This window comes from Talpa europaea, assembly GCF_964194135.1.
Source record: "Talpa europaea genome assembly, chromosome: 7".
NCBI lineage: Eukaryota > Metazoa > Chordata > Mammalia > Eulipotyphla > Talpidae > Talpa > Talpa europaea.
Genome location: NC_140074.1, coordinates 69,823,070 through 69,850,201, shown reverse-complemented (window position 1 = coordinate 69,850,201; position 27,132 = coordinate 69,823,070). Strand labels below are relative to the sequence as shown.

Below are 27,132 nucleotides of genomic sequence, written 5' to 3'. Positions count from 1 at the left end.
TCCAAAGCTTAGCTATTGTAAATAGTGCGGCAATAAACATAGGGGTGCAGGTGTCCTTTTGAATTAGTGTTTTTGTGTCCTTTGGGTAAATACCTAAGAGTGGGATTGCTGGATCATATGGAAACTCCATTTTTAGCAGATTGAGGTACTTCCAATGTGTAGAATTTTTATAACTGCTCTTTAGCAAATTAAGAAAGTTTTCTTTAATTCCAAGTTTGCTGAGTTTTTATCTTGAGTGGCTGTTGGGTTTTATAAATTTTTTCCTATGTCTGTTGATATCACTTATTCTTTAATCTTTTAGTTTGGTGAATTATCTGGATAGACTTTTGAATATTGAATTAACCTCATATTCCTGGAATAAATCCTACTCATGATGTAATTAATCTTTTTTTCAATTTGCTAAAATTTAGTTGAGGGTTTTTGTGTTCCATGTTCAGTATGGATTTCTTGAAATGTTTTGTTTGGTTTTGGCATCAAGGTAATACTGCTCTCATAAAATGAACTGGGGAAATTACTTTATCTTCTATTTTCTAGAAGAGATTGTGTAGCATTGGTATTATTCCTCTTTTAAGTATTTGGTAGAAATCGCTACTGAAATCATCTGGGTCTGAAGTATTATTTTGAATGTTTTTCAATTACAAATTCAATTTTTTTTGTAATTCAGGTTTTCTCTTTGGTGAATTTTGATAATTTGTGCTTTTTGAGGAATTGTGTTGTTTCATCCTTGTCCAATTTACATGTGCAGAGTTGAAGGCACTCTTCTCTGTTTTGTCCTTTTAATTGCTGTGGAGTTTGTAGTGATAACTCCTCTTTCATCCTGTTTTGGTACAGGTGTAGCAAAGGTAAACCTTCTCCATATTTAGCATTTGTAGCACTTGTTGCCTTGGAAGCTGTGGGTATTAATGTTGGCACCATCCCTTCGACCTTATTTTGATGACCCTCCTATACTTATTTTCCAGCAAATCACTGAACTCAAGAAAGAAAACTTTAACCTAAAACTCCGCATCTATTTCCTCGAGGAAAGAATGCAGCAGGAATTCGATTGCCCCACTGATCTCATCTATAAAACTGTGAGTGTCCCACTTCTTCCTGCTCTCCCTAATGCCTTTTCTCAGTCATTCCAAGCAAAATTTTGATTAATATTTGTTCTCAGAGTTAGCATGAACAGATAGCACTGCTTTCATTTAATTTGAATTTATTACAGGGAACATGAAGATAATAGGATGACCTTAATATTAAGCAAAGAGATACGAGATTAATTTTTAGGAAGTCTTAAAATCAGAATTCAGTCTTCCTCTCAGTTGCCTTTTTTCTAATTATTTATCATGTAGACAAAGACATGGAAATGATGGAATATCTTTGCAATTGAATCCTACTGTTACCAACTAACTTGTGTAACCATAGGCAGGTCACTCAGCTCTCTGGGATTGCTTCCAGAGTTAAGTGATAACCCCTCCATTGTAGGGTTCTTTGTGTGGATTAAAATGAGATGACAGATGAGAAGGCCCAGCATGTAGTCTGTATTCCATAATTGTCAACATTGTCTTAAGGAGACTTCCACTGGCAGCCCAGAGTTTTATAGTTAGGATTGTCAGTTTTCCTGTGCTGTGACTTGTCTGTATTCCTTGTGTGCTTGCTTATAAGTGTCAGAAAAAAAAAGTCTCTTCCAGCTGATGTCTTGACCTGGAGGTCTGTGCCCGAAAACAAATCTTGGTTCTCTAAGTTGAAAAACGAACTTGGCTTTCTTGAAAGGACATGAGTACAGACAGTATTTCAGTGCCTGTTTCTTGGCTTTCTCGCCTAGATTAGCCCTGGGCCTGGGAATTATTCCATCTTTTCTCTTTAGAAGTTTGCACCAGTGGAAACTTTTGAAGGAAGGAAGAGAGCTCTCCTTGAGTTTCAGCAGATGAACTTAAATGGACCAGTCTTGAAGAGAGATCGTACTGTACTTCTGGGCTTTTTCAAGAGTTGAAAAGCCTTTTGTCCTTCAAGACAGTTTTTTTTCCTTCTGTGTGGGGGTGGGAAGGCTATGAGGATGTCCCCCTTTTGGGAAGGGGGCAGTGATACAATCAAAACTTTAAAGAAAAGCCTAAAATATTTTATATGGAAATGTATTCACGTGTCTCAGAACTTCTAGGGTGATAGGGAGCCCAGACATGGCAAGTGTCTGCTCCCCCAGGCTCTGGCCATTTGCACAGGCCTACCCTGTGTAGCGGGGGTTAGTCTTATCTTTCAGGAGAAGAAGCTGAAGCTCGGGGAGGACCAGTTGCTTGCTTGATGGCCTATAACTACCATGGAGATAGATTTTGAGCCCAATTTTCCCGACCTCAGTGCACTGCTCTGTTTCCTGTGGTCTGATTAAATCACTTGATTTCACTGCACTTTTATTTCAGTTTAAGCTTTCGGTTTAGGGGTACATGGCTCAAAATTGAAAAAGCACAGAAGGTATATGCTGACAAGATTTTTTTAATAAAGAGTTATTTATTTGTGCATACAAGAATAGGGGTACAGGCCAGAGATGTGGTGGGTGAGAGGATTCACCAGAGACAGAATGGAGAGCAGAACAGGCAGATGTACTGAGATACACTGCTGAGGGGAGCAGCGGGCGAGACAGGAGAGGTCTGCTGCACCATGTGGGTCACCTCCCTGGCCGGGGATTGAACTCGTGCTGCAGTGGCTGTGGATAGCATCATAGTGCTGAGACTTAACCCCTTGCGCCACCAGGGAGACCCCTACACTGAAAAGATTTCTTCTACCCTTGTCTTCTCTTCCCCTGGATGTAGCCACTATTATTAATTCCTTCTACAGAGAACTCTTTATATGTGCCAACAAGTATGTGTGAGTGGATGTGTGTGTGTTAAGCCTCCTGTTCACATAATTGTAAGAATGTTCTGTTGTGCACTTTGCTTTCTTTCCCTAAAGGATAGCTTGGATATCTTCCCATAATAATGGTTCTTCATTTTTTTTAATTTTGTTTTAGGTTTATAAGATGTTTTGATTTTTGATTTAGAAATGATTGCCATGTATATAAATTTATAACTTAAGTTTTATTAGTTTATAACTTATGTATATTGGTCTTAAGAAAAATAGCAGTCTTGGGCCTCCCCGGTGGCGCAGTGGTTGAGCGCTGGGTTGCGAAGCTGCCCGCGGCCTCTGCGGCGCCGGTTCGATCCCCGGCTGCTCCCCGGCCACCGGAGGAGGGTCCCACATGGCGCGCAGACCTCTCCTGCCACCCGCTGCTCCCCTCAGCAGTGTACTTCAGTCCTTCTGCCTGCTCTGCTCCCCACTCTGGCTCTGGTGAATTCTCTCACCCTCCCGCGCTTCTGACTGTACCCAGTGCATGTATAAACAAAACAAACAAACAAATATAATAAATAAATAAACATGCCTCTAAAAAAAAAAAAAAAAAAGAAAAATAGCAGTCTTGTTTTTTAAATTTCCTAGGTTGGGTTGCCAGTTGGTTCATCAGAAAGCAAAGCACTTAGACTATATGATAGCAACTCTTTACATAGAAGCTCTCTGCCCTTCCCAGATCTGGGAAAGGATTACCCTACTTGAAGGCTGTTTCTGCAGTTTTCACACTGGAGGGCGTTGTGTGTTCTCACTCAGTGTCCTTTATGTAAAGATAAGCTTTTTCTAGAAAAAGTTCTGCTTCATGGATGATGTCTTTAGTTCCTGTTGTTGAAAATGAAGAAAAGAACACAGTGGAACCCTGTCTCCTGGACTCATCTCATTTATTAGCTCATTTTGTCCTCATATCCCCCTTGTCAGGTGGGCTTAATGTCTCTCATCTGATACTTGAAGGATTTGAAAGGAGAAACCCTGCTTCCTCACCTAGAGGAGCGCATTTGCAGGCAATTGCAGGCTTGCTCTTCTAGCCTGTGTTCCGTGCTAGCACAAGGTCAGGGCCTGTTTGAGGCGCTGCTTAGGCCACAGTTGGCCCGTCACAGGCCATTGCTAAATGTCCCTGAAGTGGGGGAAGCGGGATTTGAACCCATGTCCTTCTGGTCCTACGCTCATGATTTCCATTTTGACTGACTTCTTAACCTGGGTACATGTTCCCCCAGGGCTTCCTGGCACAAAGGAGAATGTAAATGAAACTGGAAATGTTATTTAAAATAATACACATGTATTATGGGGGGCATGTGAAATTGGCATGAATTATTCAAAAACAGGAGTAAGTTTCAGAGAAATCTTGGATTGATAGCAGTCCTCTGCAGTCCACATATGCAGAGCCCTGTCTCTACCACATGAATTCTGTAATATTCTATCTGGGATACATTTGTGCACAGGTTTAAGAAGCCCGTCCCTGCCCCACTGGTTCACACTGCAGTCTGTTTGCCAAAGATTCTGTTTGGAGTCTCACGTATGTTATAAGCCCAAGGCCATGTGTGACTCCTTCATTGCAGTTGATAAGAGGAAGACTGTTGGTTGGAGAACACAGTGGTGTCCCTTATAGTCAGCTAGTCCCTTGCGGTTGTGGCTCATTTGTGAGTGAAGACCCAGAAATCTTACATCAACAAGACAGGCGGTGATGTGGCCTCCCACTTACCCGTCTGTATGCTTTATTTCTTGCAAGCTGTAACACGTTCCCACTGCTACAGCCACCACATGCATGATTGTAAACAACCAGAAGTAATTGCCTTGGAATGGTAAAAGCAAACTGCAGAATTGCTTGTAAATTTGCTTGGTGGAGGGCAAACAATTTTTAAATCAGCCTCACTTGTATGACATTTATGCCTCGATGTTTGAATGCTCAGGCTGTTAGAAGCTTGGAAAATTTACATAATTGTTCCAAGTCTCAGAAATCCAGGGCTTGCATTGAGACCACCAGTGTTTAATAATTCCCTGCTCCCTACTCCCCGAGGCTAATGAGGATTCGGATGTAATAGCTGCCTGTTCCGATCAGCTCTTGCAGTCTGCGTGAAAGCCCTTCCCCACTGTCGACATTCATATATCCCGTGTCTGACACGCTTTCTTTTCTTTCCTCATCTTGCCTGGAAGAACATCGAGCTCAAGGTGGAGGTGGAAAGTCTGAAGCGGGAGCTCCAGGACAGAGAGAAGCTGCTCATCAAAGCCTCGTGAGTCCCACCTCCAGTCTCGCTCGCAGATGGCTCTGCCTCTGACGGTGGCACCGAAGCCAGTGCAGTGCAACCTCATACTTTCTAAGCCAGCTGTTCTCCAGCTGGGGTCTGGGGACCCCACAAAGGGCTTTTTGGAAGTTTAACTCTTTTCAATAAACTTGTAGGTGTTCCATACTTACAGGAAAGTGAAAAGAGCCTGAGGCACAGCAGAGTGCATTTCCACTAAACACACACACCTGTGTCTGGAGCCGTCCTCCAGCTCAGAAACCATCTCCTCAGAAGTCTCTTTGGTGCTTGCAGAACTTACCCTTCTCCCACAAAGATAACCACTATTCTCACCATGTGATCGTCATTTCTTGGAGTGCCCGCTCTACAGAAATGGAGTTATACGTTGCATAAGCATCTTTGGTGTCTGGTCTCTTTCAGTTGGTAATCCAGACAGACTCATGGGGGCTTTCTAGAAGGGGTGATGGTGGTAAAATACTTGGAATAGTAAATGTATAAATACAAATTGGCAAAAGTTATGAGGAAAATAAAGGCAGCATTCAAAGTGACAGCAGCAGTAGTGGTGTGTAAATATAATAATGTATAGTAGGGAAGATGGCTCCACAGAGGTAGCATTTGAGATGCAATCTGAGAAGCAAGTAGAAATGGACCAGTGAAAGGGTGGAAAAAAGCTGTTGGGGGTGGGGAGGGAGTTGGCAGTCTGGAAGAATAGAAGTTGGGGGTGGTCAATCTTGTCTTGCAGGGTCTTCAGGCCAGACTGGAGATTTAGACCTTTATCCTAACATCAAACAGAAAGCAGTTCAGGGCTGCTGAGTGGAAACTGCTTTGTAGAGGGCACAAAAGTGGTCACAGGGAGGCTGGTAGTTTTGGTGAGAGGTTATTGGTGCAGGGGGGTGAGGAGCTTGGAAAGACATTGAGGAAACAGAGTCAGCGGGACTTGGGAGCAGATGGGAAGGGAGCTGCCTACCCCTCTTGATCCCAGCAAGGGTCACAGAGGCAGGCAGGCCTCGTTTTACTGTGTTTCACAGACACTGTGGTTTTTGTTTAATAGGTTGAGGGCTTGTGCAACCCTGTGTCCAGAAGCACACTTTGTGCCACTTTTCCAGCAGCGTGTGCTCACTTTGATGATTCTCACAGTACTGTTGACCTTTTCATTATAGTCACATCTGCTATGGTGATCTGTGATCTTTGATGTTACTCTTTTAATTGCACCAGTAAACTTGATGAAGACTTATATCATGGTTAACATTTTTTTAGCCGTGAAGTATTTTTTAATTAAGGTCGGTGCATTGTGTTTGTAAACATAATGCTATTACATACTTAATAGACTACAGGGTAGTGCAGACTTAACTTTCATGTGAACTGGGAAACCAGAAAATCCATGCAACTCTCTTTATTGTGATGTTCACCTGGTACTGAACCCACACTGTCCCCGAGGTACCCCTCGTGCTAAAACTGTTCTGTTCCTGCTGATTAGCAGGCAGACCTCTGCTGTCTCCCCTGCCTGCCCAACCTGCGTGCCTTTCCTGTTGCCTACGCTGCATAAAGGACTGTAGCCCATGTTTCAGTCTCTTCACAAGTTTCTCTGGCATATAATGACAGTTCTTATGTGCATATTGTTTTATGGCTTTACATCCACATGTGTCCGCCATTATCCCAGGAGCTAGGCAAGTCTTGAGGAAGCCCTCAGTTTCTAGAGGGGGAATTTCAGCCTGGAGAAGGGGAGGGTCATGACTAAACCACTGAGCCAGAGAGTTCAGATGGGATCAGGACTAAGCCCCTGCCTTCTAGCCCAACGCTCCATTTCATGTTCTGTTTCCATAGGCATGACCTGTATCTAACATGACTCTCCATCTTCTAGGCCCAGGGCCTATCCTCCTCCTTTACTGGACTGTGGGGCTGTGGACAGGGCAGGGGCTCTGGGTTGGCTTTGCCTGTAGGTAGGACTTTGACCATGAACCTTGGTTCCTTAGCTGTTGCTGCACAGTCTCTGTGCAGATGGCCTGCCATGGCATTACTCAGTGTCCACCCCGCGTCTCCTTCTTCCCCTCACTGCCCAGCGCCCGACAGAGTGAGTGTGGTGCTTGTTGATGGAAGAATATCTTTACTAATGCTCTCAATTCCCCCTTTCAATTTTACAGTTGTTTATTTTTGGGGGGATGGGGAGGAGATAGGCAACTTGTCTTAGGAAAACCCCTCTTTCCCCCTAAAAGTCTGTAATTGGAATCCAGGGGAAATGTAGATGGTTATAAAGGGTAGTTAGCGTGGTACGTGTGGAGGGTTCTCTCTTATGCTGGGTGGATAGCTGGAACTTCTCTCGACCTTTCCTCTCCTTATGTCTTACTCTCTATCTCATCTGTTGGCCCAGGTTCTGTAAGGATCGGAAGGGTAGGCAGAGGGAATAACATTTGTTGAGATCCTGCTTTGGCCCAAATGTTGGACCAATGCTTGGCAGTGATGTGCTTTATTGCATTTGACTTTACAATAGTTATGTGAGGCAGCCAGTACTCATCTGAGTAAAAAGAAAACTGAGGCTCAGATGATTGGGGGGCTTGCCCTCGCCAGTGACAGAACTGGGACTGGTCTGGCAATGGGGCCCCTCTGAGTGAGTGTCTGTGTTTGCCGGCTCTCCATTGTGACATCCTTCGGTTACAATCAGGGGACATTAAAAACAAAAGCAGACATACTGTTGGGAGTGAATTTTATCTCTGTAGCTTTAAAGCACAAGCAAAAATAATAATTCCATTAGTAGAGGAAAATTGCACCATACTGCTGAGTATAAATTTTATTGCTACAGTAACTGTAAAATACAAAGATGATAAATGAAAAGTTGGAACATTTATTACTGGGAAAATATTTTATTGGTATAACGAAAACACAAACAAAACCGAATAAACTAGTACTTGTTAAAAATTGGTCAGCGCCTTGCCAGTGTATATGACTCTGACTATAAAACACAAATGGTGGGTCTGGGTTGGTAGGAGGGAGGCTGCTTGTAGTCACTGGGGAATGGAGGGGTAAGGGTGGGTGGAGGGTGAGGGTGGGGTTGGAGAGTGAGCCTGTGCTGGAGGTGACTCTCCAAAGCTTGCCGGCTGAAGCGTGTGTGTGTGTGTGTGTGTGTGTGTGTGTGTGTGTGTGTGTGTGTGTGTGTGTGTGTGTGTGTGGTTAGTGGTTAGGACTAGGAAACTTCTGTGGCCATCACTTAGGGAGGAAGCGCCTCTCCAGTCCAGAATTCTTCTGTGGCCATCACTTAGGGAGGAAGCGCCTCTCCAGTCCAGAATTCTTTCAGTCAGATATAATGCCTCTTGAGTGGTGTAATCATTGTGAATCACTGTGAGTTCCAGACCATTCTGGTGGAGAACGAGCCAAGGGAGTAGGGGCTGGGACGTTTCTTGGCAATAATCAGGAAGTAGCTCTGGTGGCCTGAGTGCACCCAGTGGTAATCTGTTCTCAGGCCGGCCAGGGTGGAAAGAGGCAGCGCCCAGCAGGGCCTGCGGGGTGGCCTCAGGCAACGGGCTGGCCTGCAGGGCTCAGATCCCGAGGAAGGGGCGCCTGCTCCACGAGTGTCAGTACACTCATTTCAAGAGGTCTCATCTCATTTTTCAAATGAGGAAACTCAGGTGTAAGGGGTAGTTTACCCAGAGTCACACTGCAGACATAATAGAGGTGGAGTTTGGAAGGACCTCTGTTCAGCTTCAGAGCCCTTGATCTTTCTCTCCAGTTGTTCACAGTGAATTCCATTAAAATGACATCATGACGCTGGGGCCTTCAGAAAGCTTTTTGGTGAGAGGAAAATACATATGAATAAAGTCTTTATTTGCAGGCAACTCATGTTTGAGGCTTGGACAGCAAGTGTGACCCTCTTGACTTTCTGTTGTTCTCAGTTACAAACTCACATGGTCTGTGCATGTGAGCGTCTGAGTGTCAGATCGTGTGGCTCTTCATTCAGAACATTTTCTTCACCCCTGAAGACAGGCTGGGGGGCTGGTGAATAGGGTTGTTCCATTGCAGTTTCTCTGAGAAACCAGCTTTAGGTGGAGCCATTTCCTTTATTATTCTGCCTTTTAGAAACCCTCTATCATTTTAGAAATCTGATGAGAACCGCTACACATGTCTCACACATTCCTATATGACACTGGTTTTCTTTTGGGGAGAATCAGAATGAGGCATCTGTGGTCATGGTCCCGTGTCTGCTTTGGGTGTGCTGTTCTCGCCACTGGTCTCCAAGCAGGGAGGATGCCTAGTGGTGTGGGCTCTGTGATTGTCCGCTGCGTGGGAGGAACTTGGAGTGTGGCTGCAGGTGTACTTTTGCTCCTCAGGCCCTAAGTAGTAGCCAGTGCATGACCCACTTGTCCGACCCTCCTGTGGCTGAAGGTGAAGCAGACAGCATCTTGCACATGGGCTGGCACATGCTCCTGCCACTGGCGGAGTGTGCTCTGTGCAAGATTCCTGCTGGGAAATTTGGCAAGTTATCAAAAGTCTTAAGACTGTGCTCATCTCTTTCCCTTTCTAGGAATTGATCCTAAGGAAGTCACGGGTTGGTATATGTATGGGATGCTATTATCATAACCTGCTTGTGGTAATAAGCAGTAGCACTAACATTTATTGTATATTAACTTTGTATCAGGTGCTGTTCTCAGAACTTTGTATCACACAAATGTTAAGGTCAGAAACAATGAAATGTTTTAAAAATAGGGGATTGATTTAATGTATAACAGTACCTTTCCTATAGTGACTTAATCAGTAGCCTTTAAAAATGATAGAGATTTGTATTTATTGACACAAAAGGATGTTTATAGTATGGTAAGTACTAAAATCACGTAATAGATTTGTACTGTGTGGTCTGCTTTTTGTAGAAAGCTTCTGAAAAACTATATACTAAATTGTTAATGAGTTCTGAGTGATGCAATTATAGAAGATTCTTATTTTTTTCTTATCTAGGCTTTTTAATTATACATATATACATATAATTGACATAGAACATTGTGTAAGTTTAAGATGTATAGCATGTTGATTTGATGCATTTATATATTACACTCTCTGTTTTAAATTACAAATATTAATTAACAAAAAGAAGCTCAGCATGGCTCTGTGGGAGAAACGACTAACACATATTCCTTGTCTCTTTGGGGCTATTGAAATCACCATCTGTTCCTTGTATGCATTTCACACGTTTGCGTCTTTTTGCAGCAAAGCTGTTGAGAGCCTCACTGTAGGGGGAGGCTCTGAGATCCAGCGGGTGAAAGAAGATGCGCAGAAGAAGGTGCAGCAGGTTGAAGATGTGCTTAACAAAAGAATATTCCTTTTAGAAGAGGCAAGTATGGAAATCCAGAGGAGAATGTATTTTTCTTACAGTCGGTTAATACTGGAGTGGGCAGACGATTGTTCCTTTTTTATAAACTGTCACTTTTACCAGAAACAAGAACCACCCCATTGACCATTGCCCGGGTCCTGCAGCTGTGTCCTGGGCACTTCACTTGCTTGATTCACACCTTAACCCCTGCAGACTGGCCAGTGTTGTTTTTGTTCCCGCCGACGAGGACACTAGGAGAGAAAGACTAACTAGTTCAAGTTTTATCCTTGGTTAAAACTTCTAACTGCTGATTTTAAAGCTTTTGTTCTTGCTATAATACCACTCTCCTTATTACCTTGGTTACCTCCTTATTTTATAGAGAAGGAAACTGAGACCCAGTGAGGATAAGTGACTTACCTAATATTAGCTAAGCCTAGAGCCAGATTTCGTGACCATTGTTCCATCCCTCCATCCCTCTATCCTTCTACCTCTCCACCCCTCCTTCCCTCTACCCCTTTATCCCTCTATCCCTCCACCCTCCACCCCTCCATCTCTCTACCCTCCATCTCTCTACCCCATCACCCCTCCATCCCTCTTATCCCTCCATCCCTCTACCCCTCCACCCCACTACCTCACCCTCCTCCATCTCTCTACCCCTCCACCCTTCCATCCTCCCATCCCTTCACCTCTCTATCACTCCATCCCACCATTCCTCCACCCCTTGATTCTCCCATTCTCTCTCCCTCTACCCCTCTGTCCCTCAGCCCCATCATCCCTCCATCCCACCTTTCCACCCTCATTCACTGAATGCTTTTTCTAAGGAGGCACTGGGTGTAGCTCTTCCTGCTACTTGGTCCCATTAAGGTACATCCTGTGACTATGATGGGAGTCAGGATATTTCTTGGTTAAAATGTCCTTTCACCTAGATGTTAAAAAGTTTTCCTCCCCAAGTGAATAAGTGGGAGGGCGGGGTTTTGAACATAGCTTGATATGACTTTTAGTTTTGGGAGTTGGCGCAAGTAGTTGGCGATTCCCATCTACTCCTAGGTTAGTTTTGTGATCACTAGGCCTTTTTCTCTAACAGACATTGCCGCCGTGAGTTAGATAATTTCCTTGCTGACTTTTTTGAGCTCTCAAGAAGAACATAGAATTTTTACCACCTAAATCACCTCGGAGAAATAGAAAATGTTCTTTAGAATGGTATAGTCATTATCTTACAAAAATAGTGAGGGAGTAGTGGAGTGTGGGATGAATTTATATGGAGATTATGGTGACTCTTTGGAATTTATGTATGTTTGGGTTTTGAGAGGCACATTTCTCCTTGTTCTCATTGAAGCTGTAAATATTGATCTGATTTTTCAAAACCAAAATACAGTTCTTGTAGAGTTGAGTCTTTTCCATTGGAAATGCCTATTACTCTTCAGGATACAAGAGGGGAAAATGGCTGGCAAATGTATTTATTACTGATTCTCCCCATGTATAGTACAATTCAGGGAGGGGAAATGTACTGGAGAAAAAGTCATAAATATTTATATTTTAATCCAATTTCCTTTTAAAATGTTCCCAATTGTATTGAAAAATTGCATCAAATGCATTTAATTTCACTCTAGGATGTGAAAGCCGCCCAAGCTGAACTGGAAAAGGCCTTTGCGGGGACAGAAACGGAGATGGCTCTTCGGTTAAGCTTGGAAAACAAGCTTTCGGAGATGAAGAAGATGCATGAGGGGGACCTGGAGATGGCTGCGGTCCTGGAAGAGAAGGACAGGTCTGGCTCACATGCCTGTGGTCCTCTGACATTCTTCCCTGGAGGCAGGGGAGAGAGTTGTTCCCTTCCTTCCCATTTCCTTCCCTCCGCTACTTGTCCCCCGCCCAGTCAGGAAAGTAGGGATAAAATCAAACTGAAAGGAAAAGGGAAGGGTAGTGATATGAGGACGGAGAGAACAGATAGAAAATCACACTCAAAAAATTCTATTCAGATACTAAGCTTAGCATTCAGTTTTGGCTGTTAACTTCCTGGTTAGCAAGGGAGCAAGGGAAAAGCAGTCTTGGTGAACATGAAGATTCACATTACTCACAAGATCAAAGGAGCTAGTAACAGGAGGCGTTGACACTCTCAGAGAAATTTCTCTTGTGGATCTTCCCAAAGGTAACCGTGGGGGACTGCTTCCCTACAGTAAATACTAGTAAGTTTGTCCTTCACACCTCTTACGCCAAGGGCCTAAATTAGTAGAGTGCAAGGGGCCAAGACTGTATTAGCACAGTATTTATAGGCCACGTAGGGAGCTGTTGGGTGTCTGGGAATAAACTGTGAGCTAGTTAATCCAGAGAAATGGATGGGCTGTGTGATCTCTTTAGTGCTCATCCTATCTTAAAACCAAACTTTTGATTAAAGCCGCTCAGGAGACAGTTGAAGTTTTGTTTTTTCCTATAAACCTTACAGTTTACTACTTTTGCCTTGCTTTGGCAGTCACTGAGTGGGAGGCTGAATGATTAATGTAAGTGAAATCTCTGGTTAACCTATGACCTATCCATTGAAGAGCCAAACTTCTGGAATCTGACAGAAATTGTTTTAAAGCAAAAATAGAGGTTGCTGACTGGGTTTCTCTTCCTGCTCAGTGTGCCCCGCATTGACGGCCCACCGTGTTGTTTAGGTTACTGTGCCCAGTTGCCCTGGCTCCCCACCAGCGGTTTGCTTTTATTTCTGTCTCCATACTACCTTTTGAAATTTGCGTCTGCTACTTGTTTTCACTATGGATCTGGAAATCAGATGAGCCAACATTCTAGGGTCATTTGTAAAAGAGGAGTGAACAGACGGAGGGAGAGCCCCTTGCCTCCCTATTTCAGTGACCTAGCTTCCGCAGTTGAAGAAGCTAGCGTTTATTTTTCTGGTTGCAACCTTTTCTTAACTGTGATCTAAAAAACCGAAGCTTAGGGATTGATCTCAGGATAAGTCAGGAAACTTAAATTTTTACTTCTCCAATTGATTATGTGACGATTTCAGAATTTAACCCCTAGAGGGCAGTCTTACTCCTCGTTCCAAGTTTTGAGGGCATTGCATTGGTGTTGCCGGGGTACTCTCTGTATCCACTTGTCTTATTCCATTCGGGGTGCCATAGCAAACTTACCATAGACTGGGTGGCTTAGAAATAATACAAATTTATTTCATTTCTCACCGTTGTAGAGGCTGGAAGTCTGAGATGAGGTTGGGTGAGGGCCCTCTTCCCAGTCAGACTTCTCCCTGTATCCTCATGTGGTGGAGGGGGTGAGAGATCTCCCTGGGGCCTCATTTATGAGGCATTGCTCCCTTTCATGGGTTTCACTCTCATGACCAAATCACCTTGCAAATACTCTGCTTCCTAATGCCATTAGCCTTGGGGTTAGGACCCCAACATATGAATCTGGGGTGGAAGAGAGCAGATATTCAGCTGGGGAAATTCTCAGGCTTCTAAGCCTTTGCTCTTTCTACTATACTAAGTTGCTTTCGAAGTTATAGAAAGGCACTTCTGAGGGGTCCGCTATGTCTGACAAAATGCTAACTGCCTAATGCTTAAAATAAAGTAATAATTAAAACAACTGTCATTTGTTGAGTTCTTCTGTATGCTTAAAGGTTTGTAGGGCCATTTTGATACATGCACCTCCATTCCATATAAGCAAGCTCTCCCCATTTTGTAGCTGAGGAAATGCAGGTTTCTAGAGTTAAAATGACTTGGCCATGTCAGGGAACAGTTGATATGGGGCAGTTTGGTGGCCCAGAGATGGATGTGTCAGCTCCATCTGATGAGAGCCCACAGGTGTGGGTTGGCAGAGCTTCCGTGAGGAAGGTAATCTGACTGACTGGCAGGATGAATGGGTGTATATCAGGTGCAGGTGGAAGAGTTGTGAAGGGCATTCTCGGAAGAGAAAATGGTGTGAGCAAAGCAGTAGAGGCACGGAACAACCTGGCTTCTAGAAAGAACTGAAAGTGAGGGTGATGGTTTCCTGTGAGAGCTGAAGCTGAAGCTGTCAGCAGCCACCTCTGATCTTCTGGACCCCAAAAGCTAGGGTCTTGCATGCCTTGCTGAGAAGTTTGGCCTTTTCTTGAAAGTCAGTGTGTTTTAAACTTGGTCCTGAGGAGAAAGGAAGGGACGTTCTTTACTTTTTTCACACTCATGGAACAGCTCTGCTCTGTTGGTTATGTTTAATAGACTTATGCTGAATTTCTTGACCAGAAAAAATTAGTAATGTGGCTGGTGGGAACCACTGAAAGTCTTTGAGTAGGGATGTTACTTGATCAAAGTTTTGGCGTCTCAGAGTGAGGATCAAACAGGGCCAGTGCCAGAGGTGGGAAGGTGGTGTGTGGCCCTTAATCTCGAACCTGCAACGTGCGATTCAGTTTCCATCAGCCATTGAAGGTGTCTCCTTTGGAGATGTCTGGTTGTAGGGGCAGGGAAACACAGTGCAAGTTTTCTAATCCAGCAGACTGTGTAAAGAAGGAGTCCTAACGGGGCCTCCCCTGGTGGCGCAGCGGTTGAGAGCTGGGCTGCGAGGCTGCCCGCAGCCTCTGCAGCGCCGATTCGTTCCCCAGCCACCGGCGAAGGTCCCACCAAAAAAAAAAAAAAAAAAAGGAGTCCTAGAGAATCCTCGGTGGCTTTTGCAGGCTTTTATTGGGATTTACCAGGCAGAGGTGCCAGGGGCCCGGGAGGCTGGCAGGCTTCCCAGCCCCCAGCAAGTCTTCACTCGTTCTGGGCTCTCTGGCCTTCTCTCTTCTCTCTGATTGTCTGCTCTCCTGCTTTTCCTGCTGCTGCTTCTCTCGGCTTCTGTTGGCGTCCCCGTGACGCCGCCCTAAAAAGCCTAGCCTTAGCCCAGGTGAATCCCATCTACATATGCCCACACCCTATTCCCAGTGCCTGCCATCAGGCATGCATTCAGGACCACAGGGTTCCGTCATCTATCCTGATGGCCGGAGGGCAGAAAAACCTGATACTTTTTAACCTTACCCTACACTGGCCCTGTTTCCTACCTCCCCCTGCTCCACTGAGCTAAGAGAACAGCTTAAAATTAATATTTACGTTTTGTTCTCTTTTAGACTGATTGAGGAGTTGAAGCTATCTTTGAAGAGCAAAGAAGCTTTAATTCAGTGCCTTCAAGAGGAGAAATCTCAGATGGCATCTCCTGATGAGAATGTGTCATCTGGAGAGCTCCGAGGACTTTCTGCTGCTTGGAGAGAAGAAAAGGAGAGAGAAGCTGAGGTGAGCTGACAGGATTGAAGGCGGGCTTTAATTAGCAGACCAGACTCCTCCCTGGGAGTGGGGTGCGCATTCAGCCCTGCAGTTTCCACACAGTCTGCTTCTTGTCATTTGCTCCCTGTCAGCCTAGGAATTAGCACAGACCTCCTTTGTGGGGACCTGGCTTTTTTTTTTTTTTTTTAAAGATTTATTTATTTATTTATACAAGCACTGGGTAGTCAGAAGCATGGGAGGGTGAGAGAGTTCACCAGAGCCAGAGCGGGGAACAGAACAGGCAGACTGAAGAAATACACTGCTGAGGGGAGCAGCGAGTGTGACAGGAGAGGTCTGTGCGCCATGTGGAACCCTCGCAGGTGGCCGGGGATCGAACCTGCACTGCAGAGGCTGTGGGCAGCTTCGCAGCCCAGCGCTCAACCGCTGCACCACTGGGGAGGCCTGGACCTGGGATGTTTTATTTCTTTCCAACCTTGTGCTCATGTAAAGAGTTGGGTGAAAAGACAATACCTACCTGCTTGTCTCTGCTTCCCATGTCTTAACTTGTTATTGTCTAGGAACTTAATTTTCACCATTTGGGTTTTCTGAGGATAAAATTGTGGGACATACTCATTTATTCGTGTGATTGGAAGCAAGCTTAAGGCCAATTTTGGTGAGAAATTTCCGAGGCAGTGGGAGAAGGGAACTAATCTTTATTGGGCCCAACTGCCTGCAAAGGGCGTCAGCATACCACCTCATTTAATCCCGGCCACCTTGCAAGGTAGAGGGCATGGTCCTTGTGTTGAGTTTAGATACACGCTCCTGGAGGTGGATAACTCATGCCAGACCCATGCCTCCCTGGACCCCCCTCCACACTAGGCCAACTACTTTGAAATGGGGGTGGGGTGGGACCTGGAAAAGCAGGTAGACCTAGTTGAGACCTTTCACTTCTTGTGCGGTATTTTTGCACGTGGGGAGGCACTGGGTGCTCAGGAGCACCTGGGTTTTTTTTAATAGAGCAGGGTCTTGGTCTCTCCCATGGCAGTGAATTCTTTAGCCCCTCCTTTGACCCCGCTTTCTCACTTCTGGGGCCCTGTCCTTTAGAATGCCTTTCCCATATTCAGCGTGGCTTGTTCTCTTGGAGGCTGTTGAGGCAGGAGCGTGAGCTGCTTGTCTATGTTTTTCACTACTTGGGTGGGGCTCTGGGTGAGAGAGAAAGAGTGAACACTGCCTCCATGAGCTCCATAGTGGCAGGGAAAAATAAGTAAATGAGATGTTCACTCTGTTGTCCTGGGAAACTATTGGGTTTTGGATCCCTTCTGGGCACCAATGAATGCCTTTTTCTAGGTCACGCACAAGGAATGCCAGAAGGAGAGAAATCGCTTTGAAGAGAGGATCCAGGTATGTTGATACAATTTCAGATTTATTGAGGAATCATCCTTGCTTCTTGCTTTATTCTGAGAGCAATAGATAGTTCTGTGTGACAATAGCTGTCATTCATTGAATGTGACAATGAGCCAGTCAAACTTCAGGCATTGTAGTGGATTTCTCAGTCTTTGCAATAACTGTGAAGTAGGCATTGCCATTTTGCAGATGTGGCATGTGAGTCTCAGAAAGGTGAGTCCCTTTGCCAAGATCATGTGGCTTGGAAGAGGTACACGAGGATTTTAGGCCTCTAGTCTCATTCCTGAGCGGCTGCACTGTGGTCCCCCAGTCAGAGCAGCGGGCATTTGTTTAGTGCCTGCCAGTTTCTATAGAAAGTGCCTTCACCTCTATTATCTTGTGTGATCCTCACAACAGCCTGAGGGGGTGGTGGCAGTGATTATCTTTGGAAATGAACTCAGACTCTAAATGTATATGATCAGGTTCCATCAAACCAAATTCTCTGCTAGCTTTTGTAGCATTAAGAAATGAAATAAATGATCTGTTATTTCACCCAAATAACCTGGTATGGTTTCAGAGTCTGATGTGACTGTATTCAAATTCTAGAAGGCACTAGAGTCCTTCCCATAGGAATAGCTGTCATTGTCTTAACTGATCTGATCCCCTTCCTTTCACCCAGCCCCGTTGCCGTGAGCGGTAACACAGTAACTTGGAGCTGATGCCTCTACGTTCAGCTCTACTTGGAAACATTAATCACAGGTTGACAGGAATAAGATAGAATAACTGCATTTGAGTGTGCTCTTAAAGATATATTTACAGTGCATTTTGGTTGGAACGCATCAACTTAGTGAATCTTTTTCTAATCTAATTTAGGCCCTTCAGGAGGACCTGAGAGAGAAGGAAAGAGAAATTGCTACAGAAAAGAAAAATAGTTTAAAAAGAGATAAAGCCATTCAGGGTCTAACCATGGCATTAAAGTCAAAGGAAAAGGAGGTATGTCTGATAGACCTGAAGTGAGATTTTTCTTTATTAACTTCTGTGATTGGCCTGTTCTACCCTGAATTTTCAGCTTTAGTGAAAAATTTATGAGAGAGCCGAGATGAGTATAGACAGTGGGGGAAAGGGTCCTTTCACCGATTGGAAATTCTTTTGGAGTGTCTGATCCAGTGCTGTTCAATAAAAATAGGAGTTACATATGCAATTTAAAATTTTCTAGTGGCCGCATTAGAAGAAGTAAAAAGAAATTAAATGAAATTAATTTTAATCGTATATATGTGTTAAATGTTGCCATTTCCAAGTGATCAGTAAGACAAAAGAAATACTGAGGTATTTATCATTAAAACAAAACCAAACCCTAACTTTGTCTTTGAATTTCAGCTGTGCTTACAGCACATCATCATCAGACTAAGCACGGTTGTCAAATGCCTGGTGGCTACATGGCTAGTGGCCACCATTCCAGATAGTGCGGGTCTAGTCTTTTGAAAGACAATAGAAAGTTGAGATGAAGCATTTGGGGAGACGAGGCCCTGACTGTGGACCGGTTTGATGACTCCCTGCATTGTTGTCTTTGGCTCCAAGGGTGAGGGTTCCCTGCGTTCTTGTCAGAGGTACAACTATCTGTTGTGACTCTAACAGTGAGGCTTGGAGTCAGGGAGGAAAGCCCAGGTGTGTGGACTGAGGGAAGTCCAGGGGGCATTGGAAGTGGAGGGAAAGGAGGCCCAATCTAGATTAGGGTGAGTATGTGGGGAGCAAGGATTGGTACTTAGAAGAGAAGCTGTCTTAGCTGAATTTTTAAGGGTGAGTAGGAGTCACAGGGGAGGGAGGCAGAGATGAGGAGGCCGTTTTATGAAGAGGGGAGGATTTTTCACTCGGGGAGGATTTGGGTTAAGGCATTCAGTTTAGGGAAGAGCCCATAAGTGTTTGTGGAAGCAAATACAGGCTGAAGTTGTCAGAGCATTGTGTACAGAGCTTAAGTGAGGTGAGAGAAGCTGGAGAGGTTGCTAGGGTCCCATGGATGGTGAAGGGACTGTCTAGCTATTGGATGGCTCCCACCAAAAGCTTTTAAGACGGAGGGGTGTGCTGCAGAGAGTGGGTTGTTGAGGGGCAGGGAATGGAGGCAAGAGCCAGTGGCTGCATTAGAACTGGTACAGCAATGGAGAATGGAGGGGCAGAGCTTATTCAAGAAATAAAATTAGAATAAAAAATGACTGAAAATTAGAATTGTTTGGGCAATTAGATAGTTAGATGGACACCTTGAGAGGCGTGGGTGAGAATGATGTCTGGGTGTCTGGCTGGCATGACTGGGAATGTGGTGGTGTCTCCAATACCTTGAGGGGTGGAGTCGATCTCCTCATCCAAGTGTAGAGGGGAAGTAAGACTGAGGCTGGGAGCACAGGGGCCATCAGAATTTCAGGGACAGGAAGAAAAAAGTACAAAGGAAACAGAAGGAATGCCTGTGAAAAGTATGGCCCTAAATGAGAAACTGGGTGTTGAAGGAGCGAATGGAGGGCGAGGGTTTGAGTGCTGTGTTGCCAGGTGCAGCAGAGATTGGGTTCATCATACCGCAACTACCATTTGTATGTGCGCTGGGAGCTCAGGACCAGACCGAGGCTGGAGACCTCCCATATGTAGTGACTCCAGTGGACCCATTCTGGGTGCTGGCAGCATTCAGGGTGTGGTGGCCACAGTGGTCCTAGCTTAGCTGGGGTATGGGACGGTGTAAAGGGCAGGACTGGCCACAGTGCAGGTTTTCTGATCCCATGGAGACCGGGTAAAGGAGTCAGTCCTTAGTGGGTTTTTGCAGGTCTTTTATTGGGGTTCACCAGGCATGTGGCAGGCAGAGGTGCTGGCTGGGGGGCTGGGAGGCTGGCCGACCTCCCAGCCCTCAGCAAGTCTTTACTCTATCTGGGCTCTCTGGCGTTCGTTCTGCTGCTTCTTGGCTTCTCTTTCAGCTTCGGCTTCTACTTCTACTGCTACTGCTGCTGCTACTGGCGTCCTCGTGACGCCGCCCTTAAAAGCACAGTCTTAGCTCAGCTGAATCCCATCTACCTATTCCAGGTGTCCGCCATCAGGCATGCATACAGGACAAGGATCCATCATCTATCCTGATGGTGGAAGGGCAGAAAAGCCTGATATTTTCTTTCCCCTACAGTCCACCCCCTCAGGGTTTTCTGCCATACAGAAAACTTATATATACAATTATATATACAATTATACAATTTTCTATTATATATACTTATATATACAATTATATATACAATTTTATATACTTATATATACAATTTTCTAAGCAAACAATGCAGCCATGGCCCACAAAAGCAAATACATCAAATATAACAAAATACAATATAACAAAATACAACAGAACACAAATAAGTCTAGGCAGGGCACCAATTTAGTGCAAAAGACAATTATTGGTACCAGCAGATGAGCCACCAAATCTGCTGGTGAAGGCACTGCTCATACGAGGGAGGGGAACCACTCACGGCATCTACTATATCACACCAGGAGCCGTCAGACTTCCTGGCCTTCTCTGGCTGTAGTCTCAGCTACAAGGCACACACAGCACCCACCCCCAGCATGCACTAGCTCTGGGATTGGCAATTTTATTCTGTTGGGGGTAATTGCCAACCCTCAGGGTTTCTGTCTGCAGTCGCTCCAACACTCGGCCTTCACAGCCACCAGTGCGACTCACAGACCCCTGCACTCAAGCCAACCCACTGCACAATCACTTGGGTCGGGGATCCAAACTCTACATTTGGCTTGGGCTCCACCCCAAGCCACATTCCCCACCCCTCCCCCAAGGACAGGTTCCTCAGCTCCTCACCCTCACTCAAGAATGAGCAGGACATCACCCACAGGTAATTTTATGAGACTCACAGTTCTTCAGCATATTAAGGCTGCTTAACAGCCGCTTAGGGCTTCTCAACTTAGCATCAGTACCAGCTTTTGCCTTCTTAGTTGGCTTTTCTCCTCCACCTGGCTGCTGGGCATAACAGGCTGCTTTTGGCCATCTAGGCCCACTGGCCACCCCCAGATTCCCATCTCCTGGGGTTTATAGACAAAACTATTCCACCCCCAGGGTCCCAAAACATATCAACCTGCAAGGTCCTCCGTCTTCTGGCGGGATTGTCAGTCCATCAATCCATCAGTTCAAGTCCATTGGCCTCTCCCTGCTTCAGCAACGGCCTGCTGCCTCAGGGGTCATTGGCTGGTCCTTTCCGGTGTCGTTGGCTGGTCCTTTCCGTGTCGTTGGCTGGTCCTTTCTGGTGTCGTTGGCTGGTTCTCTCGGGTGTCTCCTTCACGCCAGTTCTCATCCTGTAGCTCGTGGACTTTGTCCACTTTCTGTGCCGCCATGGCGCCTCCAGCGTCATCACAGGCAAACAGTCTGTTCTCCTTAGTCCCTCCAGGTCTTCGGAGGGCTCCAATACCCGTCTGCATGGATCTTGCCGACTTACGCCAATTGTAAAGGGCAGGACTGGCCACAGTGCAGGTTTTCTGATCCCATGCAGACCGGGTAAAGGAGTCAGAGTCCTTAGTGGGTTTTTGCAGGTCTTTTATTGGGGTTCACCAGGCATATGGCAGGCAGGGGTGCTGGCTGGGGGGCTGGGACGCTGGCAGACATCTCAGCCCCCAGCAAGTCTTTACTCTATCTGGGCTCTCTGGCGTTCGTTCTGCTGCTTCTCGGCTTCTCTTTCAGCTTCGGCTTCTGCTGCTGCTGCTGCTGCTGCTGCTACTGGCGTCCCCGTGACGCCGCCCTTAAAAGCACAGTCTTAGCTCAGCTGAATCCCATCTACCTATTCCAGGTGTCCGCCATCAGGCATGCATTCAGGACAAGGATCCATCATCTATCCTGATGGCGGAAGGGCAGAAAAGCCTGATATTTTCTTTACCCTACAGACGGGGTCACCAGAGGGTGAGAGGTTCTGGGGATGGCCCTGCCAGTTTGTTGGGTGAATTGTCTGCATGGGCAGTAATAGTAGCACTTTGGAGGAGCTAGGCATCCTGTTTAGCACCAGTACACATGCCCTCACTAACCTCTAATGCTGTGTTGGGGAGTGCTGGCATCCTCATTTTAGAATTGAAGGAATTGAGTCTCAAAGAGATTAAGTACCCTGCCTGTAGTCATCTAGCTTCTAAATAGCCAAATTAGAAATTCCATTTTTCCAACTTTGGGTTTTTTTCTGAGTACAAAGCCCTTGATTCTAAGCACAACACAATGCAGCAGGAAAAGCAGTGGGGCTGTGCAGAGGGGCGGGCCCAGCTGAGCCCTTGTCTGAGAGTCCTTACCTTTGCCCAGGTGGAAGAACTTAACTCTGAAGTCAAAGAGCTCAATGCTGCCTTTGCTAAAGCCAGCGAGGCCCCGCAGAAAGCACAGGCCCAGAAATTTCAGGTAAGTGCTCACTTTGGTTGAGTGACTGTCTCTTTGATCCTCATTCCGGTGAGGTCAGGCCTTAGCAGCTGAAAGGAAAACCGAGTGGTTTTGGGGACTAGAATGAGCTCAGTCTAATTATAGGAAATTCTCCTTCAGCTCTGGGTGCCTCTTTAGCCCCTTCCTTAGTACCATAACGACAGTGATGACAGGTATCTGCCCTGCTAGGAGTGCCGAGTTAATTGCCAGTATAGACTGTGCAGGATGTGTGGATCTTCTCAGGGAGTCTTCACAACCCTGCGGGGGAGGCAATTATCACCTCCTTGTATTGTGGGGCTTTTGAGGCTCAGCCAGGGTGTGTGCCTTCATGGTCACATAGCAAGTGGCAGGGCCAGGATTTAAATGTAGTAATTGCTAATAGTGACAGCTGGCATTTACCAAATGCATACTGTGTGCCAAGTCCTGTGCCAAGTCCTCTCCATGGATTATCTCAGTTAATCTAGACAACCACACCGTGAAGTAGGCATTAATATCCTTGTACTGCCAAGAGAATCTAGGGTTAGAGATCACATAACTTACTCAGGGTCACGCAAGTGATAGTGATAGAGGTAGGATTTGACCCCAGGGCCAGTGGTGCTCCTAAGCCTGTGCTTTCACCTGTCACCTCATCCCTCCCCTCACCTGACTTCTTTAGTCCTGGCATTGATGATTTCTTCTTCCTTAGCTCTTTACTCCCACCCTCCAGATGTATTGCAAGGACTCCTGCTGGTCACCCCCTTGATCTTTACTCTCTTGCTAATTTTGATTCTGTGTTTTTAATTAACATGTTCTTCTCCTGTTTCTCGTTTCCCTATTCACTGTGTACTTACTACTATTAACTCAACGAGTCAGTAAAATTCCTTCATCTGAGTAAGTCCATGCTGTTGTAAGCTCTCCCCTCCCACCACCTCCTGCCAAGTTGTTTTTGGTTATAAGGTAAAAGTTAGAAGTTAAATCCAATTCAAAAGTATTCGATTCCTAAGATTCATATCCCATGCCTTATTTTCAATAAAGCTTTGGTTAACAATAAGAATAATTGAAGTAATTTGGTTTCAGTGATGGTGCACTGGAAGAATAGACAAATTTCTGCTTTTGGAACCTCAGACCTTCCTTCCCTACCGTTTTCACAGTGGCTGATGAAATGGAACTGAAATTATACTTTACACTGAGCAAGTTTTTTCCTTGCTAAAAAAATAACAAATTTTAGAGGCTGAATTCTTAGAAAAATCACCCCTATTTCTCATTCCTTGAGGGGGGGAAAAAAAACACTTTGGCAATTAACAGAGACCAGACATCCTTGCAAACGTTGTGATGTTTTACTTGTTATATTGGACCTTGAAGGAAAGAAGGGATGATGAATGTACCCAGACTTATTATGTACATTTATTAATTTTCATAGCCCTCAGCCCTAGTTGCAAGATTTTCCAAATGATCTTCGAGGTCTTGGCGTGCACAGACTTGGCCGGGTTTCTTGTCCTGCAATGTACAGAGATCAGGTGCCGGCGAGACACTGTGGTTCTGCATGTCCGGCTGGCTGCTGAGAGCACTCCCATCATGCTGACCTGGGAGCTGCAGCACTTGCCATTCGACAGGTTGTCAGGACTTAACTCCGGCCTGACTCCCAGAGTCTGTGATCTGTCCTCTGCTCTGACTGCGGGTGTGCGGGGCGCAGTGTGCCTGCCCTGTGGTGGCGGTAGCGGGTATCCAGAGTTTGTTGCATGGACCCTTGAAAATCCATTTTCTTTTACATATGGAGAGAGACCTCTTGGGATGTCCTATGATTAGAATTCATCACAGCACAGCATGAGTGAAATGGCCGAAGCTCACAGGCTATTGAACCTGATGCTAAAGAAATGGCCAGTGATATTCGAGCTCTCAGACCAGTTATCACAGTTCAGAGACATCAATTCTAGCCATTGTGTGACTCTGTGAAGGTTCAGTCTAGGCCGGCTGGTGCCACCTCCAAACTCATTTAAAAAATATATTTTCTTATTGACAGTATAGCATCATACCTTCCCCACAACCTCCATGAGGCCTGCCTATAAAAATGCACATTGTAAGAAATTTAAAAGATAGTTTAAATAATGGAAAGAGGTTGATCAAAGTCATCCATAAACTCACATCTAATGATGTTCACTACGAACACCTTGATTCTTTTAATGCATATTTATGTATATATACACATAACCTTTGAAAACTTAAAAAGGAACAAAGACTCCACTAAAAAACGGCTAGAAGCTGATCAGTACAGTAAAGTGGCAGGCTATAAAATCACTGTACAAAGATCAGTTGTGTTCCTATGTGGAAACAATGAAATGGAAGAGAGAGAAATCAAGAAAACTGTCCCATTTACTGTCATATAAAAAGAACTAAATACCTAGGAATAAACTTAGCAAAGAAGGTGAAGGACCTGTATATAGTGAAAAATGTAAGATATTATTAAAAAGAAACAGAAGACCCAAAGAAATGTAAAGAGAGTCCCTGCTCATGGATTGGAAGAATCAACATTGTTCAAGTGGCCATCTTACCCAAAGTGTTATACAGATTCAATGCAAGCCCCTCAAAGTTCCAGTGACGGTCTTTAAAAGATTAGAACAAACACTATAGAAATTCATAGAGAACATGCTGAATAGCCAAAACAATCCTGACAGAAAAGAAGAGTAGAGGTGTCACACAACCAGACTTCAAGTGGTGCTACAAAACTATAGTAGTCAAAACAGTATGGGACTGGACTGAAAATAGATGCACAGATCAATGAAATAGATGAGCACAGAAATAAGCGTTTACGTGGGCAGTTAATCTATGGAGCCAAGAGTTTACCATGGAGAAAGGAAAATATATTCAGCAAATGGTGCTGGGAAAACCAGATAGCCATACAAGACAATGAAACTAGATCACCATTTCATACCATACAAAAAATTAATTAAAAATGGATCAAAGACGGATGTAAGGCTATAAAACTTAGAGGAAAAAAATATAGACAAAACACTCGGTGGCACTGGCTTCAGGGATGTTTTTGGGGACTCAGCTATAACAATAAGGGAAACAAAAGTCAAAATAAACAAATGGGACTACATCAAACTAAAAAGATTCTTCATAATGAAAGGAACTATCTTGAACACAAAAAGATGCCCTCCTGAATGGAAGAAAATATTTGTGCATTAAACATCTGACAAGGGACTAATAAGCCAAGATTCTTAAGTTGGGCGAAAGTTCTTCTGGCATAAAAATACAGATACCTTGGTCTGTTTTTTAAATTAATCTGTAAGCGGTGTCACACACATAGGTTCACCTTATGGAACATCTCTGATTACCTTTTGAATGGGAATAAAAGGTAATGAAATAACTGATGCTCGGGGAGCTGGATTTATTTGCCCTGCACCCACTGCTACTTTCTAGAAAGCAGCTGTGCTCATGCACCATCCCACCAGTGCCTCTGTCACTCATACTTTATGCTTCACATTTAATCTTCCCAACAACCTGGGAAATAGATGAGAATGCTTCAGAGAAGTGAACTTCTCTAAGTCACACAGCCAAAATGGTCTTTGAGCTCTGGGTCTTTTGACTTTCTCTGTTCAACTTGTCATGTATTTACACTGGGGAAGCATGCTTTGTTTAAGATTAGATTTGACCTCTAGTTTCTGACCTCTGTCTAATTGGGCCAAATGTTTGCTACCTAACTGAGAGAGCAAATTCAGATAGCAGGGTGTCGTGCAGAAAGAGGTAGAAAACAAACAAAACTCGCTAAAGGAGTTTTTCAAAGAACCATGTAAGGAAAATTGAAGATGGAAAGTATTTTTATGAAGTAAATAGAATGTATGAATTTGAATCCTCGAGCTTGGATTTTTAAAGAGGCTTCATCCTCTTTATTTATGCGCTAATCCTGCAGAACTTTCATCACTTCATAATAACTATCATTTCATAATAACCATGTGTTTAACGAGCTCCTTACTGGTTGTCCTGTCTGTAGCCTTCCAACCCCTGCTTAACTTCACTCCTCTTATTTTAATTCTTACTGGTTTATTGGTATTAATTGGAATCTTCACTGCAGTGGGTCAGGCAGTTCTGTGCTGTGGGATGAACATAGGCACTGGAGTCATTTGAATCCCAGATTTAATCACTAATGGTCTGATGACAGATCATTTTAGGAGCCTTTATAAGCCTTTATAGAGTTCTATAAAGCCTGCTGGTCATTGTGCAGTCCTCTATTTCTTGGTTATTTAAATAGAGAAAGTCACGTATACGTCGTAGGTCTGGTTGAAGAAATAGAGATAGAAAGTGTGTAAAAGCTCCTTGGTTAGCTCCTCATATATTGTCAGTGCTCAGTAGAAGATAGCTATGAAAATTGTCCAGACCATTATTTGCCCAATCTTTGCTTATCTTTTGGTTCTTGAGTTTAAAAGTTAGCATGGCCCCAGGCCCCCCTTTTTTTCTCCTGTGCCTTGTCACCTAGGTTTCCCACTTTTTTTAAATTTTAATGGTACATATACACAATGGAATATTACTCAGCAATCAAAAAAGATAAACACATGCAGTTTGCAGCAGCATGGATGGAGCTGGAAGGGATCATGCTCAGCGAAATAAGTCAGAAAGAAAAAGAAAAATACCGGATGGTCTCACTCATAGCAGGAATTTAGAAAACCTAAATAAGAGACCAGGAAAAAGACTGATCAATGCAAAGTAATAATCAAAATCATCAAGCAACTATAAACCAGAGACACACTATGGGGGGGGGGCGGGGGGATTAGGTAGGGGCGG

The 27,132-nt window shown here is 44.7% G+C and overlaps 1 protein-coding gene across 1 annotated transcript in view; it reads left to right on the top strand.

Moving 5' to 3' along the window:
• Window positions 1-27,132, top strand: part of CDK5RAP2 (CDK5 regulatory subunit associated protein 2) — a gene marked incomplete at both ends in the record, with an annotated part of 167,128 nt that overhangs the window by 21,426 nt on the left and 118,570 nt on the right. Inside the window, 8 exons of the mRNA XM_084237826.1 lie at window positions 960-1,070; window positions 5,005-5,081; window positions 10,281-10,404; window positions 11,994-12,148; window positions 15,449-15,611; window positions 16,929-16,982; window positions 17,838-17,957; window positions 22,264-22,356. Of these exons, the coding sequence (XP_084093952.1) occupies window positions 960-1,070; window positions 5,005-5,081; window positions 10,281-10,404; window positions 11,994-12,148; window positions 15,449-15,611; window positions 16,929-16,982; window positions 17,838-17,957; window positions 22,264-22,356 (897 nt within the window). The remainder of the gene's footprint in view (window positions 1-959; window positions 1,071-5,004; window positions 5,082-10,280; window positions 10,405-11,993; window positions 12,149-15,448; window positions 15,612-16,928; window positions 16,983-17,837; window positions 17,958-22,263; window positions 22,357-27,132) is intronic.